The following is a 25,554-nucleotide window of genomic DNA, read 5'->3' as shown; positions in this document are numbered from 1 at the left end:
TAGATTTTCTTATATTTTTAAGTAGTAAATTGATATAAGATCATATTGATATAAATTTGAGAATCATGTGTTCAAGCTCAACTAATTATCAGGCTTAACGTTCGCCTCTCCCAAATGAATGATTTTTTTTTTGCTACTAAAAAATGTCATTGCAACCCAATTATGGAGCGGAGCAAAAAAAGATTTAAAAAAAACAAAAAACAAGTTCCCCAGTATATAATCGTTCGGACACCCATGTAAAGATACAATTACTACCCCTCCTCATAATTTTTCCATGTTTTGGAAACTAAATTGAGTCTTTTTGAACCTTATTATATGCCCAATTAGTAAAATCCTTATATTCACGATTAGTTTAGTTAGGAAATTTGTAAAAGTAATAAATATCATGAATACATTGTTCCTCGTGTTGTGTCAGTTCTTATTTAGGACTGAAAACTGCAGGCCCGTGCAGTTTAGTCCTGTCATGTTGTTATATTTATTGTATCACGCAACCTTTCATCCAAAAAGAAACTAAAAAAAAAGGGTCGAAATCATCTGGTAGTTAGCCAAATAAGTCAATCATACCAACAGCTATTTATATCATTTATACTCGCAGACTATCACTGCTATAATATTTCTTCATAATTTTTAAAATAAATCAAGTACATATTATTTGTTCGATACTGTATTATAACATTACTTAGTAAAATTTGATTAAAAGAATAGTTATTATAATATTTCTATGAAGAAATACCCAAAAATTCTTCATAAAAATAAATAAATGGCCAATATATATATTATATAATCGACGAGGGATCAACAAGAAATTGTATTCCTGTTCTTTTAGAAACGGAGCATATGTATAGAATAACTGATTACCTTGTGTATTCATGAAAGGAATAAATTATGAAATAGCCATGACGTATCAAGGGGAAGAGGGAATCGACAGCACACAACAAAATACGGAGGGTATTTTTGTGTTAGCGAGATAACGCCGTGCTGTATATCAATCATAAAACTTATTTAGTTTGGTCTTTGATGACGTCATAAAACTTCATTTCCTTTTTTTTAAATCAGTTCTAGTAGTATTGACAGTCCGAAAGACTAACAGTCTTAAGGACCGGTCCTAAGAATAGACTGGACCGAATAAATAAAGAATGACACAACCCTAATTGTTGCATAGCTCCTTTAAAACATTTTGTACATGTATTTATAATTTTGAAATATTATTTCGATGTTGATTATGCTATGGTAAAAAAAAAAAAATAAAAAAATCAATTTAATAAAAAACTCATTAACTTGAATTTATGACTTTGCTTCCTCTCCTTTATCAAACCATATATTAAATCCATTTCAAAATGTTATGTAAGCATAAAATTATATCATATAGGAAAACGTGAAAGCGAGAGGATTTTGGAACCAAAAATCGGTGCATACTCACAAGTCTTATTCAATCCAAGAATCAATCATGATTAATTCTTGGATTGAATTATAGTCAGAATAATCTCCCAAATCTATCATTAATATTTTGAAAGGCAAAATCAAATTATTTTTTAATTTAAAAATTGGAATAAAATATTAATATATCTCACCAAATAATCTGTTAAAGATACTTAACTAACCTATTGCTGACATCTTTAAACTCATATAAGTATGCTAAACAATTGTTATTACTACAATAAACATATAAAATATAAAAATATTTGAAGTACCCTCTATGTTTTTAACATCTCTAACTATTACAATTCGAATGTTTTGGTCAACTATTTCTATTTTTTGACTATGGCAACTACTTCTTCAGATCTGGAATCTAATAAAGAGGGATAAAGCACGTCTCCGACTCTAAAATTGCTGTGGGGAAAGAAGAAATTATTATTATTATTATTATTTTTTGAATATCCCTCCAAGGAGAGATGAGTTTTCAATTATAAATTTAGGATTTATTCATTGTTATTACAATAATAATTGCATTAATTTAAGATACAATGAGCAATTATTGGTAGAGGTGGGATCTTGGACTCTAATATGGACTTGAGTCCATATTTTGAAGAAAATCTTACAATCAAAGACTTGACTTGGACTCTACGGCTAAGTCTTGCGATTCGTCTTGGACTCCAAAGCTATTATATGTACGTTACGGACTCAGGAAAAGTGTTTACACTATGAAGACTATATTATAGTAATGGATTTGAAATGAGTTTGAATGACATCTGAGAGCTCGATGAAAATATTCAAGGACTGGGACATGACTTGAGATTCAACGTGGATTTAGAGTATAAAGACGTTTTCCTTAATCAGATTAATCCTGTGTCGTAAGCTGCAGGAGTGGAACCGAGGCTCAAGAAATCTTTGGAGGCTATAGTTTAAAAATGTCTGTAGAAAGGATTACACACCTACTAAAATTCAAGTGTGGACTTATTACATTTTTTAATAAGGACTTTGAAGACGATAAACCTGTCTGTCCTATTAAAAAGAAGCAAACTAAAAAAAGATTTAGTTCCATTAATCTTTGTATCCGAAACACACTCCTTAAAGGTGAAAAACGTGAAATACGAATTGGGCATTAGGAAGACTCAGTAAAAAGTAGAATTAATAAATGAACAAATAGACGCGTTTATCTCCTTCAATCAACTCAATAGTTGGTCAGACATCTAATTAAGATTTTTTTATCTTTCATTCAGTTACTTTTTTTTCTCAACAAGTCCAAAATACTCATGATTTTCATCACTAACTATATGTGTCTCTATCGCCTTCTCCTATTGCTCTTTTTTTCCTTACAAGAATTTCAACTTTAATAATAGATATTCAATATGTCATTTAAAAAAACCACCATAAATTAAAAGGATTTTGGAAATGTAGAAAAATCCTGGAAAATCAACATGGTAACCCTGATAATTTTAAAAATGTTAAGGAAGAAAGGATTTCATTAAATCATCAACAAAAAGCTATGACAGAGGGAATAAAAAAACAACAAGGTCTGAAGCTTAAACACAGAAAACGTCGTAACTTTATAGATATCTAGATGAACAAGAAGTTATATTTCTTCGAGAATGAAAAAATAATGATAAGAGCTTAGGAAAATAAATGAAAAATGTTCAGATTGTCAATTATAGCAAAGCTCGCACACTAAAAAATGCTTAGGATTTACAGTTCTAATCAGAATTAGAGATCTCAAAATTGTCTAAATCTTCGTGAATGTAAATCAAACAGACAGTTATATGTATACTTATATATTGGGAATTTTTGATAGACGACATATCTGCTAATAAAGATCACTATAAAAACTATTCCACTCCTTGTTCGCTAATATTTGAATTTTCAAAACGAGGAGAAATAATTAATAAGCACTATGATGTTTAATTATGTTTTTCTAAATGCATCTTCACCAGATAATTTTTGATAATTCTAATTTTTATAGATTATTTCCTGTCTAAATACAGGTTAAAAAAAAGCAGTGATCTAAAGGCCAGTGAATTTTTTTAACTGACCCGTTCTTTTGGAATTGATAATCTGAACAATCAATTTTCTTTTTCTAAACTGTAGCCATTATTATTTAATTACTGAGTAATTAACATCCTTTCCTAAATATATTCAGACACTGACTGAACATATGTGTCTGCTCATCAAAGAAGGAAAGTAACTTTGGGGATTTGTTGCAGAGTTATAATTTTAGGTCCTTGTTGGACTCAGAGTAGAATTGGGGATCGACATCGGAGTAATTCTTACAAATATCCTTGTTTAAATCCTTTTCTCCTTCCTCCCTTGTCATGGCTGATATAATGAAACATTATGAGAATTATTCTTTCTCTCCTCCAAAACATTCTTCAAATTGTCAGGGATACCATATTGATTATCAGTTGTTGTTTTTTAAAATTGCCCATGTTACACAGGAGTTTCATGACTATTAATAAGGGACACACTTATAGATTTTTTTAAATGATTGCTCACGAGGATTTCGACAATTTTCATATTCCTAATCCCTAACCTTCTGTTAATATCAGCTACCTATTATATGATTGAGGGTGGAGTAGAAAATGAAACCTTCTACATTTTAATATTTGAATTCTATTTAAATTCATATATATTTATTTGATTGTTCGTTTGTAAAACAATTTACAACAAAGATAGGCAGAAGTTAACACCACGACGATCTGGCTATTAAATTATGAACAAAATAGAAGAAAGAGCTCACACAACAACCATTTTTCCTTTTCTAATAATTAAGAGGTAGTTTTTTCATTACAAACTACTCAACTCTAATTATAATTAATGAAAGCATTCATATTTTTCTCTTACGAGCAAATACCTTTTTTACATTTACACTCACCACAATTTAGCCAATATTCATATCCCTAAGTATGGCATCATCTTTTGTTGTAAAAAGCAATGTTATGAACTATAAATTACAACGAAATGAGTAAGAACAAGTTTGGAAATCTTTTTTTATTCATTCATACTTTACGAATGATCTGAATAAAGTACCTAAAGTCATAGGAATGCATTAGGTTGTTCCGAAATGATTGAGACTGCCGCCCCACAAAGACAGGAAAATAGATTCAAAAGTTTAAAAGAAGTACTCCATCATTTCACATATTCTCCTCCGGCTCACCTAACGTCGTGGCAATAGTTTTCAAACTCTCTCAACTGCCTGGAGAATTCATCCTCGTTCACTAACTTCATTACCCACTGAACACTGCGTGTGAGGTCTTAATGTCTATCAAAATCGTAATTCTGGAGCAGGTGCTTCAGTTACGGAAGATAAATCGGTCACAGTGATTGAGATCTGAGGCTGTAGGGGATCTGTTTGATCGTTTCCACACTTTTCTGTAGTCTGCAAGTACTCTATCATCGTCTCTTCGCTGGCCGTGGTCCTGGCAGGCAGGGTTTGGACCGAAACTCGCTTTGGTTTACAGGTAAAGCACATCAGGATCATTAACTTTTCCCTTCTCTGTTTTGGATGAGTAGTCGATGATCACTTGTCCTTGGGATCCACCCAGAATTCCACCTCTCGCTCCTGTTCCAGAAGAGCCCTAGGGAAGGCATCAGGGTAAACGATAGTGAGGTCGGTGTGGATCTCAGACACAGAGCCGTTTGTAGTGTATCCAAAAATACGCGCGAAAATTGTGTGTCTCCATGTTCAGCCACAAATGGAAAACTATGTGGTAAGTAGGGATTAGCTATTTAGTCTCTGAATAACTATGGAAGGTTTTTTTATCATAAAATTCATGAGAAAATCGATACTAGTGGAATTTTGTAGCTAACTCTTTTCCTTTCCCTTCAAACGAACCTATCTGAATCATTTCGGAACAACCTAATAATATCTTCATATAAAGCAACTCCCACTGATTTTATAAAAATGTGAATATAGTTTTTGTATGCATTGTCTTTGTTCATTCAAACTCTTCATATTATTGACATAATTACCTTCATAGTTTCGAGTAGGAACACCATATATGTATAAAGAGTCATTCATTTAGATTCAACTCCAGATATTTATATCTTATAGCTTTATTTATAGTATATTATATGTAATTATATTCAAAAATAGAGCAAAGTAATTTTGTAATGACCTTCATGATAATTGTCTTTTAATTCAAACAGCATTAATCATTTGTGTCAACACCTGATTAGGGATGAGTCACACGCAAAGAGACATGAATCATATCTTTTTGTGCAAATCATATAATCATTTAGGATAATTATAGTTGATAATATTGTAGAGAAAAACGCGTGCGAGGAGACAGGGGGGAGAAAGACACATGGTATCATTGTTTAAAATACTGATGTGGTTATCACTGATAATCACATCAGTATTTATCAGTTGCCTGCTTTATTATGATTTTTGAGGGTGTAACGAAAGTATTTATTAGCAAAATGTTTAATAAAGATATAATGCATATAATTGACTTAGACTATTTTTATCCGTTACAGTAGATTTGGAAACGTCACACTCCATGAAATAGTAATTTATTGTGAACCATATTCTCAGAAAAATAACTAATAAAACGACAAAATAAGAGTATTTCGAAATATATTTAAAGTTCCAAATTTAAAATAGAAGGCTTAAATTAAATATAATCTACATACTAAAAAATAAACCATCATACATTTAAGTTAAATATACAAAATTAAACAATTAGAATCATATAACTAATAATAACAATAAATTATAAATACAGAATATTGAAATAATAGATTGATCCAAATAATATCTTCTTGTTCTAACATCGGAATTCAGTTCAATATGTCATAACTTGAGGTTGCAAAATACAAGCCAGACGTGGAGTTTAATCAAAAAGATCATCCCTTTTTCCTTATGTGCAAGTTGCATATACAATTGTGCACAGGATAGATATATTTCTACCGATTAGATTTTAATAATTATTAATAATAAAGTAAATCATAAAATAATGTTAGATTTCAATCCATATCTTCTTCCAATCTTAGTAAGAACAGCTTTAGAATCCCACTTTCATTAATTTCATATTTATCTAAAAGAAGAAAAGTTAATCCATGCAGTCAAATTTAACTGATAAGACAATTCAGGCAACAATTCTTGACTTAATGTAGTTTTCTAATATGACATTGTAAAGATTTAGAGCAATAGCTAGTTAAGGTGTAATGCCCGGCGATATTACTCCTATATAAAACAACATACTATTATCATGAAGGATAAACACAATTGCTAATTATAATGCTACCCCCAATGTAACTACCCCCGTTGTTGTGACCATTTCAGCAGTTGTTTTTGCCTTTTATGAGTTTTCCGAACACCACTTTTTGAAGCCATAGCTAATCCTTAAGTTATAAAAAAGCAATATTTATTGACTATATAATATTGGAAAACCTAATGATCATACCCAAGTCTTTAAGTGAAGAAACAAGTCTCAGACAAACTAGTTGCGAACCATCCAAAGCTACTACCCCCGTTGGTGTGACCATTTAAGCAGTTGTTTTTACTATTTAATGAGTTGTGTATCATAATTCTTGATATGTTTAGCTAAAATAGAATCATATTTTAGGGTTAGATTTAAAAAAAGATTGAATACTTATTGTTAGATAGTACAAAATTCAGAGTTTCATTTCGAAATTAGTAAATATTTTATACTTTTTACTGATAACTTGATCGTCATTTGGTGTAGGCGACTCAAAACATTTTTATATGTATTTCTATAATTGACATCATTACCAACATCCTCCATTAATTTAATGATGGCTCCTCGGGAAGGGATAGGTTTACCCGTGTGTTTCTCCATAAATTTTTTGAACATAGATGATTAGCAATTGATAAGGTTATATTACATGCAATAAGCATCTTTGTGAGATCAGAGTTAAAGTCTGACTTGATGTATTCATCATTAACTTGATTTTTTAGATGAATATCCATTCTCTTGGTATGAGATGAGAATAATGAGTGGCGTGTAATTCTAGATAGGAGACCAAAGGCACATTTATTTCGACAAATCCGACAAACCATCTGTTTCTCATCTGGTAAGTAATTCCCAAATTCCTGGGCCTCCATTTTCAGAAATCCAGACAGAAGGCGACGTTATTTTAGGCATTTTATTCAGTTCTCTATCGACTATCACCATCTAATATTATGTTAATATTGAATAATAAAGGCGGGAATGATGACGTTCTTGATTGATAGAAGAAGATGTATATTATTTAATCAATGATGCCATAAGTATTTCTTCTCTTCTGCTCGCACGCTTTTCTATTCTTAACAAAATTATCACCCTTAAGGATAATATAGAGCAGTGGAACCCACTTCACTAAGGACCCAAAAAATTATCATCTATAGAAGAAATCTAATTCATTCTCATACACCCTAGCCCACAGGCTGTGCAAGTGGGCTTCAAGGCAGTTTAAATTCAACTTCTGCTGCTTCCCTAAGTATCAAGGATTCCATTGAATGTCCTATAATACCCCAGGTCCTACGGGTTGTGCTCAAATATACACACGATTTACATCACTAAATATGTTAGTGCTGAATCAAGTCCCTTGTTAATATTATCTGCCTGGTTTATGATTTTGGAGGGAGAAAATGAATTACTGACTGTTATAAAGAGGAAAACCTTCTACATTTAAAATATAATTAGCTCAAAGAAAATATTGTAATCATATTTTAATTCATAAATAATTATTATATTATACATTTTTAAAACAATTGGCTCTCTTCTTTCAGAGGGAGAAGTGAACACCACGATGACTGGTTAAATAATGAACAAAAACAAACAAAAAAAAACAGCACACACAAGAACAGTTTGACCTTTTTCTAATTTTTAAAGGTATTTTTTTCATTACAAACTTCTCAGCCCTACCTTTTATGTATTTTTAATTTAACCAAACTAAATAATGAAACATGTATATAATATAAAATACCAGAGCTGGGATGTGGAACATTTTTTTTAAAAATTCCGCATACGTACCTTTGTAGCAACAGTTTGTGTAGTGCCGGATCCGTACCTTCGTATCATTTTTTCTCATCCTCTTTTTATCAGTGATACGTCGAGAGTCAAATCGGATCGTGGAGATACTGACGAGTTTAAAAAAATAAAAATCATAATTACCCATCACTACTTTTTATTATTGGAGGATTCAATAGTTTGGATTTCTTTTCTAAAAGAAAGGTCATTCGACCAAATTATAATTATAAGTCTTAAGTTTTTTTCAAAAGCTCCCCCCCCCCAATATAATAGTGCAGACTATCGTATATTTTACAGATGGTATCCGTATCATTTTTTGGTTCCGTATCGATACAGAGGTACGGAGGAGCGCTTTTGATACGGAACCGTCTGGCTCTGTTATATTAGTTACATAGTATAATATATGTACAAGCTAATTTCTGCTAAGGAGCGAGTCAAATCAATTTCCTATCCAATTAGCATGGTTTCTAAAATTATCCACTCAGCAGTTTTTCAATCAAATTGTATCAAAATTCTTCAATATGTTTGTTAAAACATTTTTTCTGAAGTGAACTGCCAATTTACTCCAAGTAATATAAAAAGGAAAATTGTTTAAAAAATTATTCATTCCTAATTTTTTTCACCAAAAGTTAGATTGAACTGTGAATATTATCATCAGTTGTTCAAATTGTTGTCATTGAAATGATGATTGTTTAATGGTTAAACTTTCACTGAAAAGAAATTTAATTATAATTAAAAAGGGGTATGATATGAGCTGTTAATGTTTTAATTTACTGCATTTACTTTCTAAATATAAGAAAATTATTTTGCACTTCCGTCAAAAAAGCATAAGTCAAAAAAATACATCATTTTAGCATTCCTTGTCCTATTAAAGATGAACAAAGACACAAAACAAATCTATATAATCTGGTAGCTCATGCAACCGCTATTATCAAGCAAATAATTAATGCAAACTGTAAAAGAGATAAAACGGTGAAATTTGCAATTTAACTTCATTGGTAGATTCCTTACTTGATTATTTATTTGAAGAATAAGTACGAAGGATTCATCAAATGATTATAATCTTTCATTAAATCATGAAATAATTGGTTTCGAGCATATCGAGTTTGTTGACTTCACGTAATGAAAACTAATCACATCCGTTAATTCTTAATTGTTAAATTACTTGGCTTACAGTACTCAGATTTTAATTTAGGATTTGGAAATTGAAAATTTGTCAAAATCCTCGTACGCATACATTTAAAAAAAATATATGCAGTTCTTTTATGAATTATATCTTGCGTTGGGTCCGTCCTTATCTAGAACTGAAGACTGAAATCCCTTCCATTTCAGTCCTGCATATATACCCTACAAGCTTATAATATAAATTTCGGTCCTTTTTGACGTCACTCATCTTTATGATATTTTTTTTTTTCAAATCATTTCTATTACTGACAGTCATAAGGGCCGGTTCCAAGGACTGGTCTCAACTGAATAAATAAAGACAGGTACAACACTAATTATATATCTTATTATTTTGTGGATTCAAGTGTATTCTTCCAGTGTTCAAGGAGTATTCATAGAATAGAGAAAGACCCAAGTAGAGATGACAAGGAGTTTGACATGGTTGCCGGCTTAGAAATGCAGATGTATTTTTTAATTTTCTGATCTCTAAAAGTTTAATGTGGGTGTGATTTTTTGGTCTACTGGTAGATAATATTATGTTTAAATCTAGAGTGAAAAATGAGCCTATCAAATTTATGGGTGTTTTGGAAAAAATACTATCCATTATCCGCTGGATTTATTTTTTTTTGGCTTATTTTTTGAAAAGTTGACAATTTTGATATTCAATTTATTTTAAACAAAATGATAATTTCATAATACCAGCGATATAAATTTATCAATTTGGGGGCCACTGAGGACGCCCCTGCAAAGCTTACCAAAGTTAATAGCTAAAGGCAATGCAACAATCCTTTGCATACCTTGTCACCTCCATATTTTCTTTCACAATTTGAGAACTACAGTTTATATATATATATATTGTAAAAAAGACAAAGAGTAACTCTAAGGATTTGTGCTAGAGTTATAAGTATGAGTCCTTGTTGGACACGGAGTAAAATTGAGGATCAAAATTGGAGTAATTGGAGTAGTTGGGCTATATCATTGCTAGACACGGATTGGGGTTTGGGTTTATTCCCTTCCTTTCATAGCTTCTCGCAGCTAGTTCAACGAAACTTCATGACTGCTAAACTACATCTCCTCTTCAAATTGTCAGGGGATGAACACGTTCAGTTTCGATTTTTTTAAATATACCAAACGTGGTTACAAAAATATACGGTGTATTTTGCTGTCAGCTGTCGATATTTATGCTTTTTAGCGCATAATCACTTTTCTAAACGTTGATTGGTTGAATTAGGATGATCTCTTATTCAGCTGTAAACACTTCTCAACAATTATTGAATAATAATTCCCTAGTTGATAATAATGGTCCATGCATAATTGGCTAACTTCCAATTGATTTTGGCCCTTTCCTCCCGGTTTCATTTCGTATGAAAGGCTGGGTCATAAAGGTATCGAGGTGACCGGCAATTAATACTATATATAGTCACCTTGACTCGAATCTATGGCGATCTTTGTCAGCAGATAATATGTCATCTATCAAAGTTGGCGTCATATTATGTTTTTGATTTACACTCACAAGAATTCAGACAATTTTCCCATCCCTAAAAATAATACAACCTTTTCATAAAGGACTCAAGGAGCTGTCTTTACCGAGTTGCAACGAGGGAACGCTCGCTTCCTCTTCTTCAACGTATAACAATAATGATATAAATATAATACAATACAATACTAGAACTGAACTACGTAGCAAAAGAAATCTTTAATTCCAGTATTATCAATAGTTGAGGAGGAGACACTGCTTGGAGTGGACGTGGCTCGTGTGTGTGTGTATGTGTTACACGATAACTTGTTTGAACTGAATTATTACTCATAGAAAACATTGGTTAGTGTTATTATCATTATTATATTTGATTATTCAAATTATTTTTGTTATTTAAAAAAATAGTGGATTGGATCACGACGGAATCAAATACAGAGGCATACCTTACCTAGAGTGAGAAAAGACAATTTACAAAAAATAGAAAGCACTTTGAAGCACCCTTGCGAGAGAAAGGAGGCAACCATTTTATTAAATAATTTATATCATACATACGTGATATGAAATATTTCATCATCATGTTCTGGTTCCTGCCTTTTCTCTCCATTATTCTATCAGTCCACGGAGAAGAAAATTTAGATCCTAATCCGCTCGTAGGGGACGGTATTGATGCTGAAGAGGCTAAAGCACTAAGACAAAGTCCTTTTAAACTAGCAATATCAAATTCTAAGACTCAAGGGTCTATCACAGGAGTTGTTGAGGCTACTGAGCTCGACAATGTCTTTTATTCATTTCGTGGTATACGCTATGCTTCTGCAGAGCGATGGAAGGATCCTAAAGTTTTACTGGATGATTGGACTCAGTTGCCTAATGCTCAAGACGGACCGGCCTGTCCCCAAGAGCCGAAAGAGGGCTACATAATTTCTGAAGAAAATTGTCTTTGGCTGAATGTGTTCACTCCTGAATTGTCCGAACTCGAAAATCCAAGTTTAGAAGCTAAATATGATGTGGCTAATGGATTTCTGCACGAGCACAAGTTTTCTAAACACGCAGTTATTGTCTTTTTGCATCCTGCTGGTCCTCATTGGGACAAAGGATGGGCTGCAGACGAAGACTATGGTCCACTTCATCTTCTAGATTATGAAACTCTTCTTGTTACTGTGAATTACCGAATTGGAGAATTTGGTTTTGGCAATGGAAAAAACCTTGGCCTTAAAGATCAAAATGCTGCTCTTAAATGGGTGAATAAAAATATAGATCGGTTTGGAGGGGATGCAAATCGTGTTACAATTATTGGGCATGGCTCTGGGGGTGCTGCAGCTCATTTTCACCTTTTGAGTCCAATGAGTGCTGGTTTGTTTAAATCGGCAATATCCATGAGTGGATCTGCCCTTAACCCCTGGGCTTTTGTTCCTAGTAGTGAGTGGGAAAATGGGAAAGGTAGAATTGGCCCAACTGTTGATGGAGAGTTTCTAACAGGTAATCCAGAAGAGCTCATCAAGTCTGGTCGTTTTCAAAAGGATTGTCAATGGATTGCTGGAGTTGTTTCCGAAGAGGGGAAATTATTAGCTACCCAAACAAACATGAATGGTTTAGAGTCGTTTTTAAAGTCATTTGGATTCAAATCTTCGGACTTTAAGGATATATCTAACGCATATATTAAAAATAAGCTTGGGAAAGTAGAGGACTTGATCTCTGATGTTCTTTACAATATTGGCATGGACCGATCTATGCGGCTCATGGCGGAAAACTCCAATAGGGGAATATATGCTTATAAACTTCATCAACCTAATATTACCATTCCTGATATTCCTTTATCACACGGGGATGAGCTACCTTATTTATTTCCCATGACTTTGGCCGATCCTTTGCAAAAAGATGACGAGGATCAAGTATTTAGAAATATATTACTTCGAATGTTTTCTGATTTCGTTCGCTTCGGTCATCCTACAGCAAATACCTGGAATCGTCAACATTTACATCATTCCTACTGGAGACATTTTAAACTAAATAAACCAGAGTATTTGGATTTGAAAATGAATAATATCAAAATGAAGGAAGGTATGTTCCGAGACCGATTAGAATTTTGGAGAAAGCACTTGGAAGAGCCAAAGATTAAAAATGAGCTTTAAGCAACTTTTAATATAAACATGCATTTATTGTAGCGTGCGTGTTAATAATTGAACTTAATGTTGTAATTTTATCAAAATACTTTATTCACGAGTGTTATTCTTTCAGATTATATTATAAAATTATTGTAGCTTAAATATTGATTATAATAAATATTATAAATTATTTATTTCTTTATTTTAAGGAGCTTAAAATCCACTTATTCCTTATCCCTTGATTATTATAATGATTGAAAAAAATAATATCTTCTAAATCACTTTTTTACTCGATTTTTTTAATGAATTGATACAGTTTTTAGAAATTGTAATCAAGATAACGTAATGAGTTATTAGTCTTTCAAAGACTGCAATATTTGTATCAATTGATAATAACTTTTATATTCACCTATAGGGTTTTTTCACTTCTAAATATTTATTTGAATTGTAATTATACTCTTTAAAACATGATTTAAAAAACAACAAAAGAAAAGCTCTAAAGACTAAAACTATGATTGTTGAAGGTATAATATTTATTTTGGGTTCTATTTACGTCTTAAATAATGAGAAATATGGATTTATGGCGTTATGCAATTTTACCTTTAACTATTTTGACTCGGAGAATTTTGTGTTAAAGCATTTTGCGTTTAGGATATATTCGCCTTAATATATATATTAATAAAAAGTTTACCTATACGTCTTTTGGTTGAACTTGGTGCTCCCTTTGAATTTTTTAATCAAAATATCTAATGTATATTACTATAAAATGCATTAAAGTGTTGTTTTGTATTGGAAATGTGATGGAATTATAACCCTAAAATTTAAATAAACACATATCAAAATCTCACCATGTAATGAATTCCAATCAGCAAATCGGTGTTTGATGTTTCATAGGATCGTTACTCTCCATGGAAGAAGAGACACTTGAAGTATCAATTTAAGAACGAAATTAATCATAATTAATGAGGCAACTTGTTTGTCCATTGATTCTCGTTCTCGTGTTTTGAAATTACGATCACAAGCTGTACGTTTTAATTTGTGTTCCACATTCATCAATCATCCAATGATGATGATAAATTAATTGAAAATAATGAATCCATTAAGTTAGTCTAAATACTTGCTACTCATAAGTTCATAAACTTTACATTAAGGAATAATTGTTTAGAGTCACATAGTTAATGATTCACCCTTCATACACTTATACTTTGGGATTAAACGTATACATAGAGAAAAAGACGAAAATTACATAATCGCATTGCATTTTTTTTATCAATACTAGGAGGACGTACCTATTAATGATTCCATTTCAATGAGTTGATCAGGTGCATTTATGTTATTTTTGTAACATAGAAGCACATTATTCATTACGTATCTTGATTGCATAAGGTAGATACAGTGATGTAAATCATATGTATTTTTAGCTGCCCAATTTTTTTTTGTCAATCATTGAGTTTAATATGAATTATAATCTATTTTTTCTAATTATAGTTAATTTATAACGGAGAAGTGACTATCACTTCTTCTATTGCAATCTTTGTCGTTTTTTTTCTTATTATTCTAATTTTATTGACGTAATCTTTAACATCCAAAAGGTATATTTATATATTAAAACAAACCCAACATGACGTTATCACTGTTTTCTGCACAATATCGGGGTTCACTAGAATTTGGCGCTAAGCTCTAACCATGTCAACATTTGAGAAAAATATCTCTTATTTTCTAAATTTGCAGAGAAATTATGAAGATGATGAATCAGATATCGATTGGGGGTTGTTACCATGTTCACCCTTAGATAGTCTCCACAGAACGACAAGCCTCAGATGACTTATTCATTACCATCTGCGACGGTGAAGTCTAACTACTTTTCGAAAGACGAATAATACCCAGCTACATCCTGTACTCGAATTCCGATCGGGCTTGTTATGTAGCATTCTATAGCCAACCGACACGACGTGATAGAGAAGCACAAGATGTCCTCTTGTATCCATATAGTTACAAGCATTGTGTTTCACATTTTCGGACTGCAAATTAAATTGTGATTTAAGGGATTAAAAAAAATAAATAGCAAACCTCTCATTTGCTTCTGGTTGAGTAAAGTAAAGATTTGTTAGATGTAATTGCATATAAGAGCCTCTTGTTTATTTACATCCAGAGTTAATAAAAAAAAGTATACTCCCAACTCTCAAATCTAACGTCAGGAGTTTCTCTCGAAATGTTGCAATCGACAATGCATTGACAGCCTTTATTGTAGGTCCTACAACTTTGTATTATTTGTGTCTTCATTGAAAATACTTAGTAAGGTAAAATGTAGTAGACCTCTGCTACAGTATCCACAAAAAATAACGTAGTAAATTCTTTGAATACACATAAAGTAAGCCATCACTCTTTGGAATACCAACAAACTGAGTTGCTTGAGTTTGTTGGTCTTTTAGCTTCCCCATCTCGAAAAATATGGGCAACCCGGCCGGAATATCCTAGCTTCGGACCCATAATGACTTAGTTACCATAAAATACCGATAAGAACTGGTTTTACGGCTAACAGTATTAATCAGGACTGGACTGGATAATTATGTTTCATTTTATTGTCCGACATCTTGGCTAAGCTTGGGTTAAGAAACTGATTCAAGATAGGAGGAGTGTTTGAGGGGCTAGAGGAGTGCTTCATGACCTTAAGTTAATAAGTACTCGGCCCTGAGCTAAAAAACGCTGAATACTTTAGTAATTAGTTCAAATTCACTTAAGAAATGGTTCTCATAATTGATCAGAGGAATTTTATTTCTTTTTATAAAGTATTTTCTTGTGTTAGAAGAGGATTGATTGATGTTGATAATTTATCAGATGAAATTCCAGGGGCTTGTTTTTTGGATTTAAATAAAAAAATTTCAAATATTTCGAAATTTATTTCTAAAATCCACAGCTACTCACAAAAAATTAAATTTTTTCGGTAATATTTCAAAAATACAAAGATAATTTCAAAAATACACAGCTGTTTACAAAAAATTTCAAAAATACACAGCTGTTTACAAAAAATTTCAAAAATTAAATTTGAAATATAAAATTTTTGAAAAAAATTTCAAAAATTCATAGTTTTTCGGAGAAAATAAATTTTTTTGGAAAAAAATGTAATAATTTAATTAAATTTCAAATTTTATATATTTTCTAGTAAAAAGTCCTTAATTGGGGGGGGAGCCCATTTAGACCAATCCCTACAGACGCAGGGAGTTATTTATTTTATTACTTGACCATTTCAAGATGGCCTGACGAGAACATAAATAAATGTTTTTTATATATCTTTGATCCTACTTAAGTATCCAATTATAGTTTTATTTTCCCTAATGGAACTATTTAATTCCATCTTTTCTAAACGTATTATAAATTACTTTGATTAAGTCATAAAAGTAATCAAAACTTTATTGATTTGGAATGATTTAGAAATCCTTCCAAAGCTTCAATCAGCAGAAAACTTGGAATTTTCCTTCACAAGAAAATGGACAGAGATTTCCTCTACTTTTCCTTGCTTTACAACGTTTATAAAATATGTTACATGATAATAAAATTCTTGTTATAACCTCTGAAAAGCAGTGGCAAAATAAATCACTAATAAAAAACATTCTTGAGAGAAATTATTAGCCACAGTTATATTGAATTTCGAGTCGAGACACATTGAGCTTTATAATTCACTCCCAACTTCGATTGTCAAAAAGAAAAGGAAACATTTAAAAAAAAACACCCACATATGGTAGCAAGCCTTCTGTATTTTTCTTTTTGCAAACTGTTAATTATTATTTAGAAGTGTACAGGGTGGGAAAATCTTTAAGGTCTTATAACGAACTATTAATATGGAGTAGAACCACATTTTTATTATTTTTTGAAAGCTACATTTGATGACATTTGATTATTTATAATGAAATCTGCCTTTCTTGATAACCTCAACCACACGGCGGCAGAAGCTTTGGTAGGCTAGGGTAATATGTGCTTATCCATTTTTGACATTGTATGGGTAATGCATTTCTTCAGGGTCTCCACAGACAAATGATACTCGGCACAGGTCTCATGATCGACCCTCCCCCAGAAATATAAATCGCATGGGTTCAAGTCCGGGCTGTTTTCAGTCCTAAAATCTTGGCTCCAACAATGATAACATTTTGTGGTGAAGACACCCTACACTTTTTTGCCTTTATGGGCTGGTACATTGTCTTTTTTGGAAGGTGTAATTTCTTCCTTGGGATCATCTATCCATCAATCCAGGGAATGTAAACTAAAAGTGCGAAATCAGAAGCAGTAAAGTAGCAATGCTAGATCTGTACAAGGTAAACCCGAGCCTCTCAAAGCGTCTATCGCCATGTGGTCGAGGTTATCAAGAGAGGTGGATCTCATTATGTATAATTGAATCCCATTAGTTGAAGTTTTCAAATAATAACCATCATGTAATCATGCTTGCAAGAATTTTCAATTTGATGTATCGTACCGACTGCTTGCCAGCACAGACAGATTTTGACAAAATACGCAACGCCTCATACATTTTGACGTCAATATTAGAAAGCATGGTGGAAGTCAAACATCAGTCGTAAGTGTGTTATGGTATAACCTTGTATTTCTATTAACCTTTGTTTTACCCCCATTTAGTTTCCCCAAAAGGTTGCGTGATTGGAGCTTGTGCCCTTCCAGATAGTATTGGAACTCATTGGCAAACTTATGCTCCATTCCAAAAGAACAGGACTACAATTTCTTTTTCAACCCTCGTCGTCTTTATATATATTTATAAATTGCCATTTTATTATTTAAATGAATAAAATATTATTTAGAATTTTGATATTATGAAATAAACATTCATTTAAAAAGTGGGGGGGGGGGAGATATAATCTATATATAAACGGGAATTAATTAAGAGATAAATATCCATTGGTATGAAAGAATTATTTGCCTAACTCCTAAATGATTTCAGGCCTTTTTTATGTTTCTTTTTGCAAGAAAGTTTGCGTGATACAAGAAAGTTAACCACGTGTGATTACTTTTTACTTCCTTTAAATATCCTTTTTATTCCTTTTGTTTGGTCAACTCTCGATTTTCCGTTCTGAGCGCTCATTGGTTGAAATCAAACTAGCTCTTGTTAAGTTCTGAACAATCTCCAAAAATTATTGAAAAATAATTTTATAGTTAGGAAAAATTAGTTAACTACCATCTGATTTTGGATCCCTATTTATTTTTTGAAAGAAAATATCGCAAATATTTTTATTACAAAGCGTTCACAATTTTAAAAAAATCTTGTTTTTTTTTCTTGTAAGATTAATAGAAAATTAACTAACAAATAATTGTTCCTTTTCACACTTTTGAATCTACTTTTTAATGGTTGAAATAGTTTTTCCCTTTAGCATTAGCTAGAAATAAATATATACAACATCATTGACAAATATATCCAAAGTGATCTATATCTCAATCTAACTCCACCATTATTACAGAGATGCCCAAAACAATGACACAATCGTCCCTTTATCGGATTTTCTTCATATGCCATATTATTTTGACAGCTATTTGTAATAAAATATCCACATCCCCGTACTAGGATCTCTTCTCCAGTCAATGGATCATTCGCAGTAAAGTTGAGACAGGTTACTTTGCATGCAATGGTGGCATTTGGATGACTTGCACAGCTCTCTTGAATCCCACAGTAAGAACATTGAACATCCGCAGAAACGGGCGATGGGATTTGAGTTAGTAGAGGGAGCAAGAGGGACATTGGAATATAGCCTTTCATTTGTAGTGGATGACTTGAAAGAATACGATGGAAAATATATATAGGCACTTATCGTTTATTAATATCTGTTTTATTATAAGTAGAAATAAGTAAAAGAGTTGTGACAAAGGTAAATTCTGAGGTGCAAAGGACATTTAACCAATTATTCTTATATTGTTATTTTAAAATGTAAAATGAATGCATTTTTTGAGAAAAATGCAGGGCAAGGTCAATGAATTAATTAAAAGAGAATTGTGCCAGGATTTAAGCACATAAGTTTGTATTTATGCGCCTTCAAATAAAATCAATTAAATGACAAACAAAAATGATCTAAACCCTACTGTCGAGGGTTTTAATTTCAATAAAATATATTATTCATCACACTGGTAAATAGAGGTTAATTTATTTTAAGTCCAGACCATCGAGAACATTGGCAAAACAGCAAATAAAGAAATCATCCCGGAGATGATCGATGCTCCATTACATTTATCACTATTGCAAACACAACTTGTTCCTATGGCTCCATGCCATGGTTCTTCCTCTCTACATATATTTTGGTCAAGATCAGAGCATTCACGAACCATAATATGATCCCCTGATGGATTCCGCCCATCAAATTTGAAACATGAATTCTTACAATGAATCGTCTCCACTTCTAATTCGTTATTTGAAATAGGACAAAGTTTTCTAATCCCACAATAATGGCAAATTAAGTCTCCATTCGTTGATAATGGGATACAAGAAAGGTATGCAAAGAGAAGGGTTTTTAAAGTCTTCATCACGAGAAAGATTTGAGCACAATGGTTAGTAATACGTAACTTTTTTGAATTAGGCAGGTGAATACAAATATCATATATTTAATTAGATCTTACCTTATGAATCTCTTTTTGGGTATTTAGTTCCCTTGTGGTTAAAAAAACATTGTCCAAAAAGGTTCCCATAACAGCCAAAATATATTTATAAAAATCAACATAGTTGTCAAGGATAAATAAAAAATCAAGGACAATTTGAAAGATAGATTTTGATATGTACTTGTATAATTTTTTATTAGATTGATATGCTTTGCAAGCATAGCATTGATAGATAAATTGTGATATAACAATGATTATACCAAAATAAAAGTTGCAATTCATGTTGAGATCAAATTTTCTTTGCATTTTTGTCGACAGAGTTCAAGAATGATTCCGTAAAAATGTTCCTCCATTTTGAATATATGTTTAATACAGTATCTATTGTATTAGAAACAGGATTTATAGGGAATTTTTTTCTACTACTTGAGAATGGAACTCCAAATTTCTCTAGAAAATTCCTATTGAACTTTGCTTTATTAAATTTTTTACCATGAGCCAAATCCATAACGAGTTGGTTAAAGTACATGACAAATCGTGGAATGTAGAATCCTTTAATCAGTCCACCCCATTGCTTTGCTGCATAGTCAGAAATCTCTCCCCTAGGTCCCCATATAGTGACTTGATTCCTTGCATTAAATTCAAATAAATTGGACTCATTCATTGAAGTCCCAGTTCTTCGTGCATCCTTAATCCACTTTCCAAACATGAAGCGTTCATCTGTATTAAGAAGTAAGTCCAAATCGTTTAAAATGTCAAAAAAAGGAGTCATATTAGATACGAGACCATTCATATCATGAACTAGAAAACATCTATTCGATTCATAAAACCAGTAAGGGGATAAATCGGCAATGACTTGGCGAGTCAAGTCAATAATATCAAACCTGAAACAAAGTTTCATAGCTTTAAAATAATCAAACCCTTTGACCCCTTACTTAAATCCACTTGATTCCATATATTTCGGATCAACATTGATGCAATTTATCATTGAATCCCATGCTTTGACCAAGTCATGGACCGAATACCAAGCGACATTTCTTTTAGTTGGATGAGGAGAGGTCATTAATAGAGTTAAACGATGAAAATTATCCCCTGTTGCATTAAAAACACTCGTTGATAGAATAGTCCAGGCCTCCTTAGAGCATGAATGGTCCATTCCATATCGTCGTTCGGCATACATCGAATACCAAGTTTTTATCTCATTATGATTCAAGGGTTTTTTCCTCCATGACATCTCACTCATCAATTCAGTTGGGGCAAACGTATCTGTTAATCCTTCTGGAGTAAATCCGATCCCCACCAAGTTATCGTATTTTATCCTGACCTTAAATATCCTTTCATTAATTATGCTTGTTCTGCCGTATAATCCTATAGCACCCCCAAAATTATTCAAATTGTTGAATATAAAGGGTTGTCCATAATATCCCTTGGTTTTTGTATATTGTTCTCTATTTGTCGAATCCAAATCTAAAATAATCATTGTTCCTATAGGATTTGCGGTTAAAAGAGCCCGTATTTGTGGATCTTTCCAGAAGGAATTTAGAAATAGCCAGCCCTGCATAATCCAAACAGCATCAGGATCTTCGCCAACCATGCCCTTGTAAATACTTTTGGAACTATTGAAGAAATAGTCTGGATTGGTCGTCTGTGGCGTCATTTCATTAAAAACATCAATGTTGTAAGCATGATCGGTTCCATACTCTTGAATGTATTCCTTTAAAAATAAAGAACTGATTTCCTGAAACAAACTATCATTTAAATTCAAAAGAGTGGTTTGAGGGAAAGAACACCAAGGTCCCATTTTAGAAAAGGATGCATTGGGATATAGCGAAGGCATATCGTCGGGAACATAGCCCGCAAAGCCTGGTAAAACTGTAATAATGCCCAAATTTCGTAATTTTGTAAGAATCTGATGTTGTAGAACTCGTTTCTTTTCAAGGAAGTTGAGTGACAGGGGTCCACCAAATCCATTCATGTTGCCCATTCGATTCCAAGGGAGAAATGCCGGACCAGAAAAAAAGGAGAAGACTGATCTATCTGACAGACCCATCTAAAAGAATAGGTAAAGTGAAATGATTAAGATTAGGTGCTTTATCGATGCATACCTTACTATAGACTCTGTACCATATAACTTCTTGTCCAGTGAAAGCTAAAGCTAAGTTGATGCCATTTAATGCCATCCAATTGATGTGCTTTTCCCAATCCACCCAATCCCAAAATGGGTACGAATATCCAAAGGTACATACATTATCCCAATATTTAAACTTTTCATGCGTTTCAAAAGTGATTTGAGGAAGTAACGGTAGAACGTCTGGGAATTCTTTTTTTTTCCGAAATGCATAGGGGTTATCAATCTACGATTTTTTACTGCCTTTAATTACCTATTCTAACAGTGTCCCACGAGAAATGCCCTCCAATTTCTTTCTTGATGTACTCTCCTATTCCCCAAGCTGCTGAGACCCCACTATTTGCTCTTACATTCAAACGAACGGACCCATTTCTTTTAAAAGACGTCAATATAGCCACATCTCTTCCGTGACTCAAATCCTCCTCCACAGATATTGTAAATAAATGTGTGTGGGAAGGAATAAGTTGATGAAGCATATCCAAAACGGACGCTTCTTGAATTTTTGGGCTCACGCTTGGCTTTAAATTTTCCCATTTTCCACCATTACAGATCCCAAGGAGTAGGAGGGTTGGGACGAATAATTCTTGAATCATGAATATAATATTACCGACTATTGAGGGTAAGTTCGTTTTATGAGTCCATAGATTTGGAAATATCTTTAGAGGACGAAGATTATTAATTTTATTATGAAACAAACTTTTCTAAATATATTATATGAACGAGGGTGTATTATAACTAACGTAGAGTATGTTATGCGCTCTACAACGACTTGTTTTATTTTCTCGTTTCGTAGAGTGTAATCCGTACAAATGTTTGTTTTATGTTTACTTTGAAAGAGGGGGTTCTTAATCTTTTTACCTCACTTAGCAATGTCAGAACTTAAATGAAGCCATTCACCACCCGAGTTTTTTTTTAGTTAACAAATTTAATATGCATTAATAATTGGACCTTGAACTGTTTTCCTAATCATCCCCCTCACCCTCCTTCCATTTGCAGTCTTTTTTTATAGGTCCAATCTTTTTTTGCCATTCAACGTTCCTAAGGACTGATACGTCAGTAGTCCTACGACCTTAGCTGCTATATTTTTATCTTGTTCACCCATAGCTAAGATAGAATATTATAAAAACAAAGAAAATAATGAATTATAACTGGAACCTATAATAGTAACCTCCTACTTTAATCTTGAGGTATCTGACGTTGTGACCTTTATTGTACGACGCATCCGTTCCTCCAAAAAGACACAGAAAAGAGACCCGAATTCCTATGGTAGTTTGCTAAATAGGTCAATCCTACCAACTACTATTTATCTCTTAATTAATCCCAAACTATCATTTTTGGATTATTACTCCACAATTTTTAAAATGAATTATATACCTACATATATATATTTCATAATATTAAAATTGTACATAGTAATTTATTAAATACTGCATTACAATATTGCCTTGTAGTATTTTATTTAAAGCGTAGCCCTGCATTTGTGTTTGTAATGATAGCCAATATTTCTTCAAATAAATAATAAATTTGCCAATACCGAGTGGTCCATTAAAATCTTAACACTTTGAATTTTAAAATTCAATCAGATATAATTTATTAATTAATAATAGAATTTCAACCAAATTAGTACTATGAATAGGTGTGTGTCTGAGCTCTCTTAATCATTAATGTAGCCGCCCTAAGCCGCAATGATGGCTTTCAGGCGGCAGCTGAAGGCCAAGTACACACTACGGATTTAGTTTTCTATCATGGCATCCCTGTACTGACTCAGAGGGCCTTTGAGGGCCTCAGTGTTTGGATGACAGACACTACTGGCCTTCCTTACACCCAAAAATGTAGCCGAGAGGAGGGCATCAGGGCAGTAGGGGGGACAAAAGTGTAAAAAAAAAACCAGTTCAAAATACTCATTCAAAAGAGTCTTGCAACGGAAGAGATGGATTTCTTTCGTTGCTGGTACCAAAAGTGGCCACTCCAACCTCACAAAGCTCTTTCCACCCAGTTTTTTATAGGTCTTTGGACGGTGGTCCTGGAAAATCCCAACTACTTTGAGTGAACGAATGGAAATTCGTCGATATGTTCAAGTGTCATTCTACGAGTTTTATGTAACCTACTGTAAATCACTAGTGCTAGTGATTACGTCGACTAACATACAAAATTTGCTTTAATGACATCGAAAATAACTCCCCAACAAATTCTCAGTACGCCTATCAGTTTTTCATGAGCACACTCACATGCAGCTACTAAATACTTATATGTTCTCTCCTCAAGACTAAAAGAATAATAATAACTTGAGAAAATGGTGAACCAAGGAGTACTTTAATCTCTAGAGCGTATAATGGCTCTCTTTTATCTACACATATTCGTTACTTAACCTCATCTAAAGTAGTATTCATTATTTTATATAATCTTCCCTTTTTTTTAACGACCCCAACTTTACCTTTAGAGCATTAAGCCCCAACTTATGAAGATAATACCCCAAGTTTGAAAAGAAGAGTTGTAGTGTGATCAACATATTATCCCAAGGTTCCTATCACTTGACTTATGTAGATGAAATCAAGTTGAAATCTAAACTTAGAAAATAATTCAAAGTCGAGGTTGACTGTTTAATTCATTGCATTAATACTAAGTCTTAAGTAGGATATAGATTATACACAACTTGATCGAAAAACTTTGACTCAAAGCTGATTCATGAAGTGCCTCCATAGAACAACAAAAGGGAAATATAATACAGTATTTATTGCAAGATACATATATATTTCGCTTTTGTATTTTATGAAAATTCTTACCCAAAAACTCGAGAGTCCACGTTGTGCTGTCCAACCTTTAATTTAAGGCAAAATCTCATTTTTTAAAAGAGTTCACTCGACAAACAAATAGACAGACAAACTTTGTTTTAATAATTTAAATCATTAGCCTATGAAAACACAACATATATGTTTTCTGAATAATTTAAAATTCTATCTACTTTAAACGTACATTTTACAGTTTAAATAACTTCTTAATAACTGTAAGAAAAAAGTAATTTCCTATTTCCCGATACATCTTTCTTTTTTATACTAAGTATATCTTGTCTTTATTGGTCACATCGGATCATATGATACAGTTTTTTAAAGGTGTGAGGGTATAGTACAAACGCTATCCGAAAGGGAAAACGCGTCATTTCTGAAGCAGACTGGAACTGGTGATAAAAAATGGATCACTTATGTCAATGTCAAGCAACAAAAATTGTGGTCGAAAGCCAACGAAGCATAACAGATCGTTTCCAAGCTGTGTCCATGAGCTGATCTTCTATGGCCAAACACTCAATTCTACCCTCTACTGTGAATAACTTCACCATTTGAAACTGGCGATCGAAAAAGCAGCCAGCATTGATGAAAAGTAGAAGAATCATCTTTTACCAAGAAATAACAAGGCTGGACACATCATATGTTCTTATGTATCCACCCTACAGCTATGGCCAACAAGCTTGGGCTATAAATTTGGTCTCAATAGAGACCTATGAAAATTGGTCGTCCGAATTATTGAACAGAACCGGGCATACATGGCTTAAATCAGATGATAGAAACACTTCTATAAAGCATTGAAATTAAGCAAAAAATACGAAATTCCTTTTTTTCCCAATCTATGATGTATTTTGAGATACATTCTCTAAAATTCCAACTATGAAGAGGTCATTCCTCACCATACTCAAATAAT

General features: G+C 32.6%; 2 protein-coding genes across 2 annotated transcripts; one reads left to right on the top strand and one right to left on the bottom strand.

Annotated features, from left to right (window-relative positions):
* The first annotated feature begins 11,223 nt into the window (after positions 1 to 11,223).
* LOC121132304 (carboxylic ester hydrolase) lies at positions 11,224 to 13,341 on the top strand. Its single transcript, XM_040727678.2, has 2 exons — positions 11,224 to 11,391; positions 11,455 to 13,341. Exon 2 carries the CDS (start codon positions 11,607 to 11,609, stop codon positions 13,176 to 13,178), a length of 1,572 nt encoding a protein of 523 aa, XP_040583612.1. The 5' UTR covers positions 11,224 to 11,391; positions 11,455 to 11,606; the 3' UTR covers positions 13,179 to 13,341.
* Positions 13,342 to 19,900: 6,559 nt separating this feature from the next.
* On the bottom strand, positions 19,901 to 22,624 carry Naglu (N-acetyl-alpha-glucosaminidase). Its single transcript, XM_040727677.2, has 4 exons — positions 22,115 to 22,624; positions 21,839 to 22,053; positions 20,669 to 21,783; positions 19,901 to 20,617 (listed from the first exon to the last, which is right to left on the bottom strand). Exons 1-4 carry the CDS (start codon positions 22,452 to 22,454, stop codon positions 20,026 to 20,028), a joined length of 2,262 nt encoding a protein of 753 aa, XP_040583611.1. The 5' UTR covers positions 22,455 to 22,624; the 3' UTR covers positions 19,901 to 20,025.
* Positions 22,625 to 25,554: the final 2,930 nt, after the last annotated feature.

This window comes from Lepeophtheirus salmonis, chromosome 2 (assembly GCF_016086655.4).
Source record: "Lepeophtheirus salmonis chromosome 2, UVic_Lsal_1.4, whole genome shotgun sequence".
Classification (NCBI taxonomy): Eukaryota; Metazoa; Arthropoda; class Copepoda; order Siphonostomatoida; family Caligidae; genus Lepeophtheirus; species Lepeophtheirus salmonis.
Note: the sequence above shows the minus strand (reverse complement) of the source record. Positions and strands in the feature narration are given on the sequence as shown.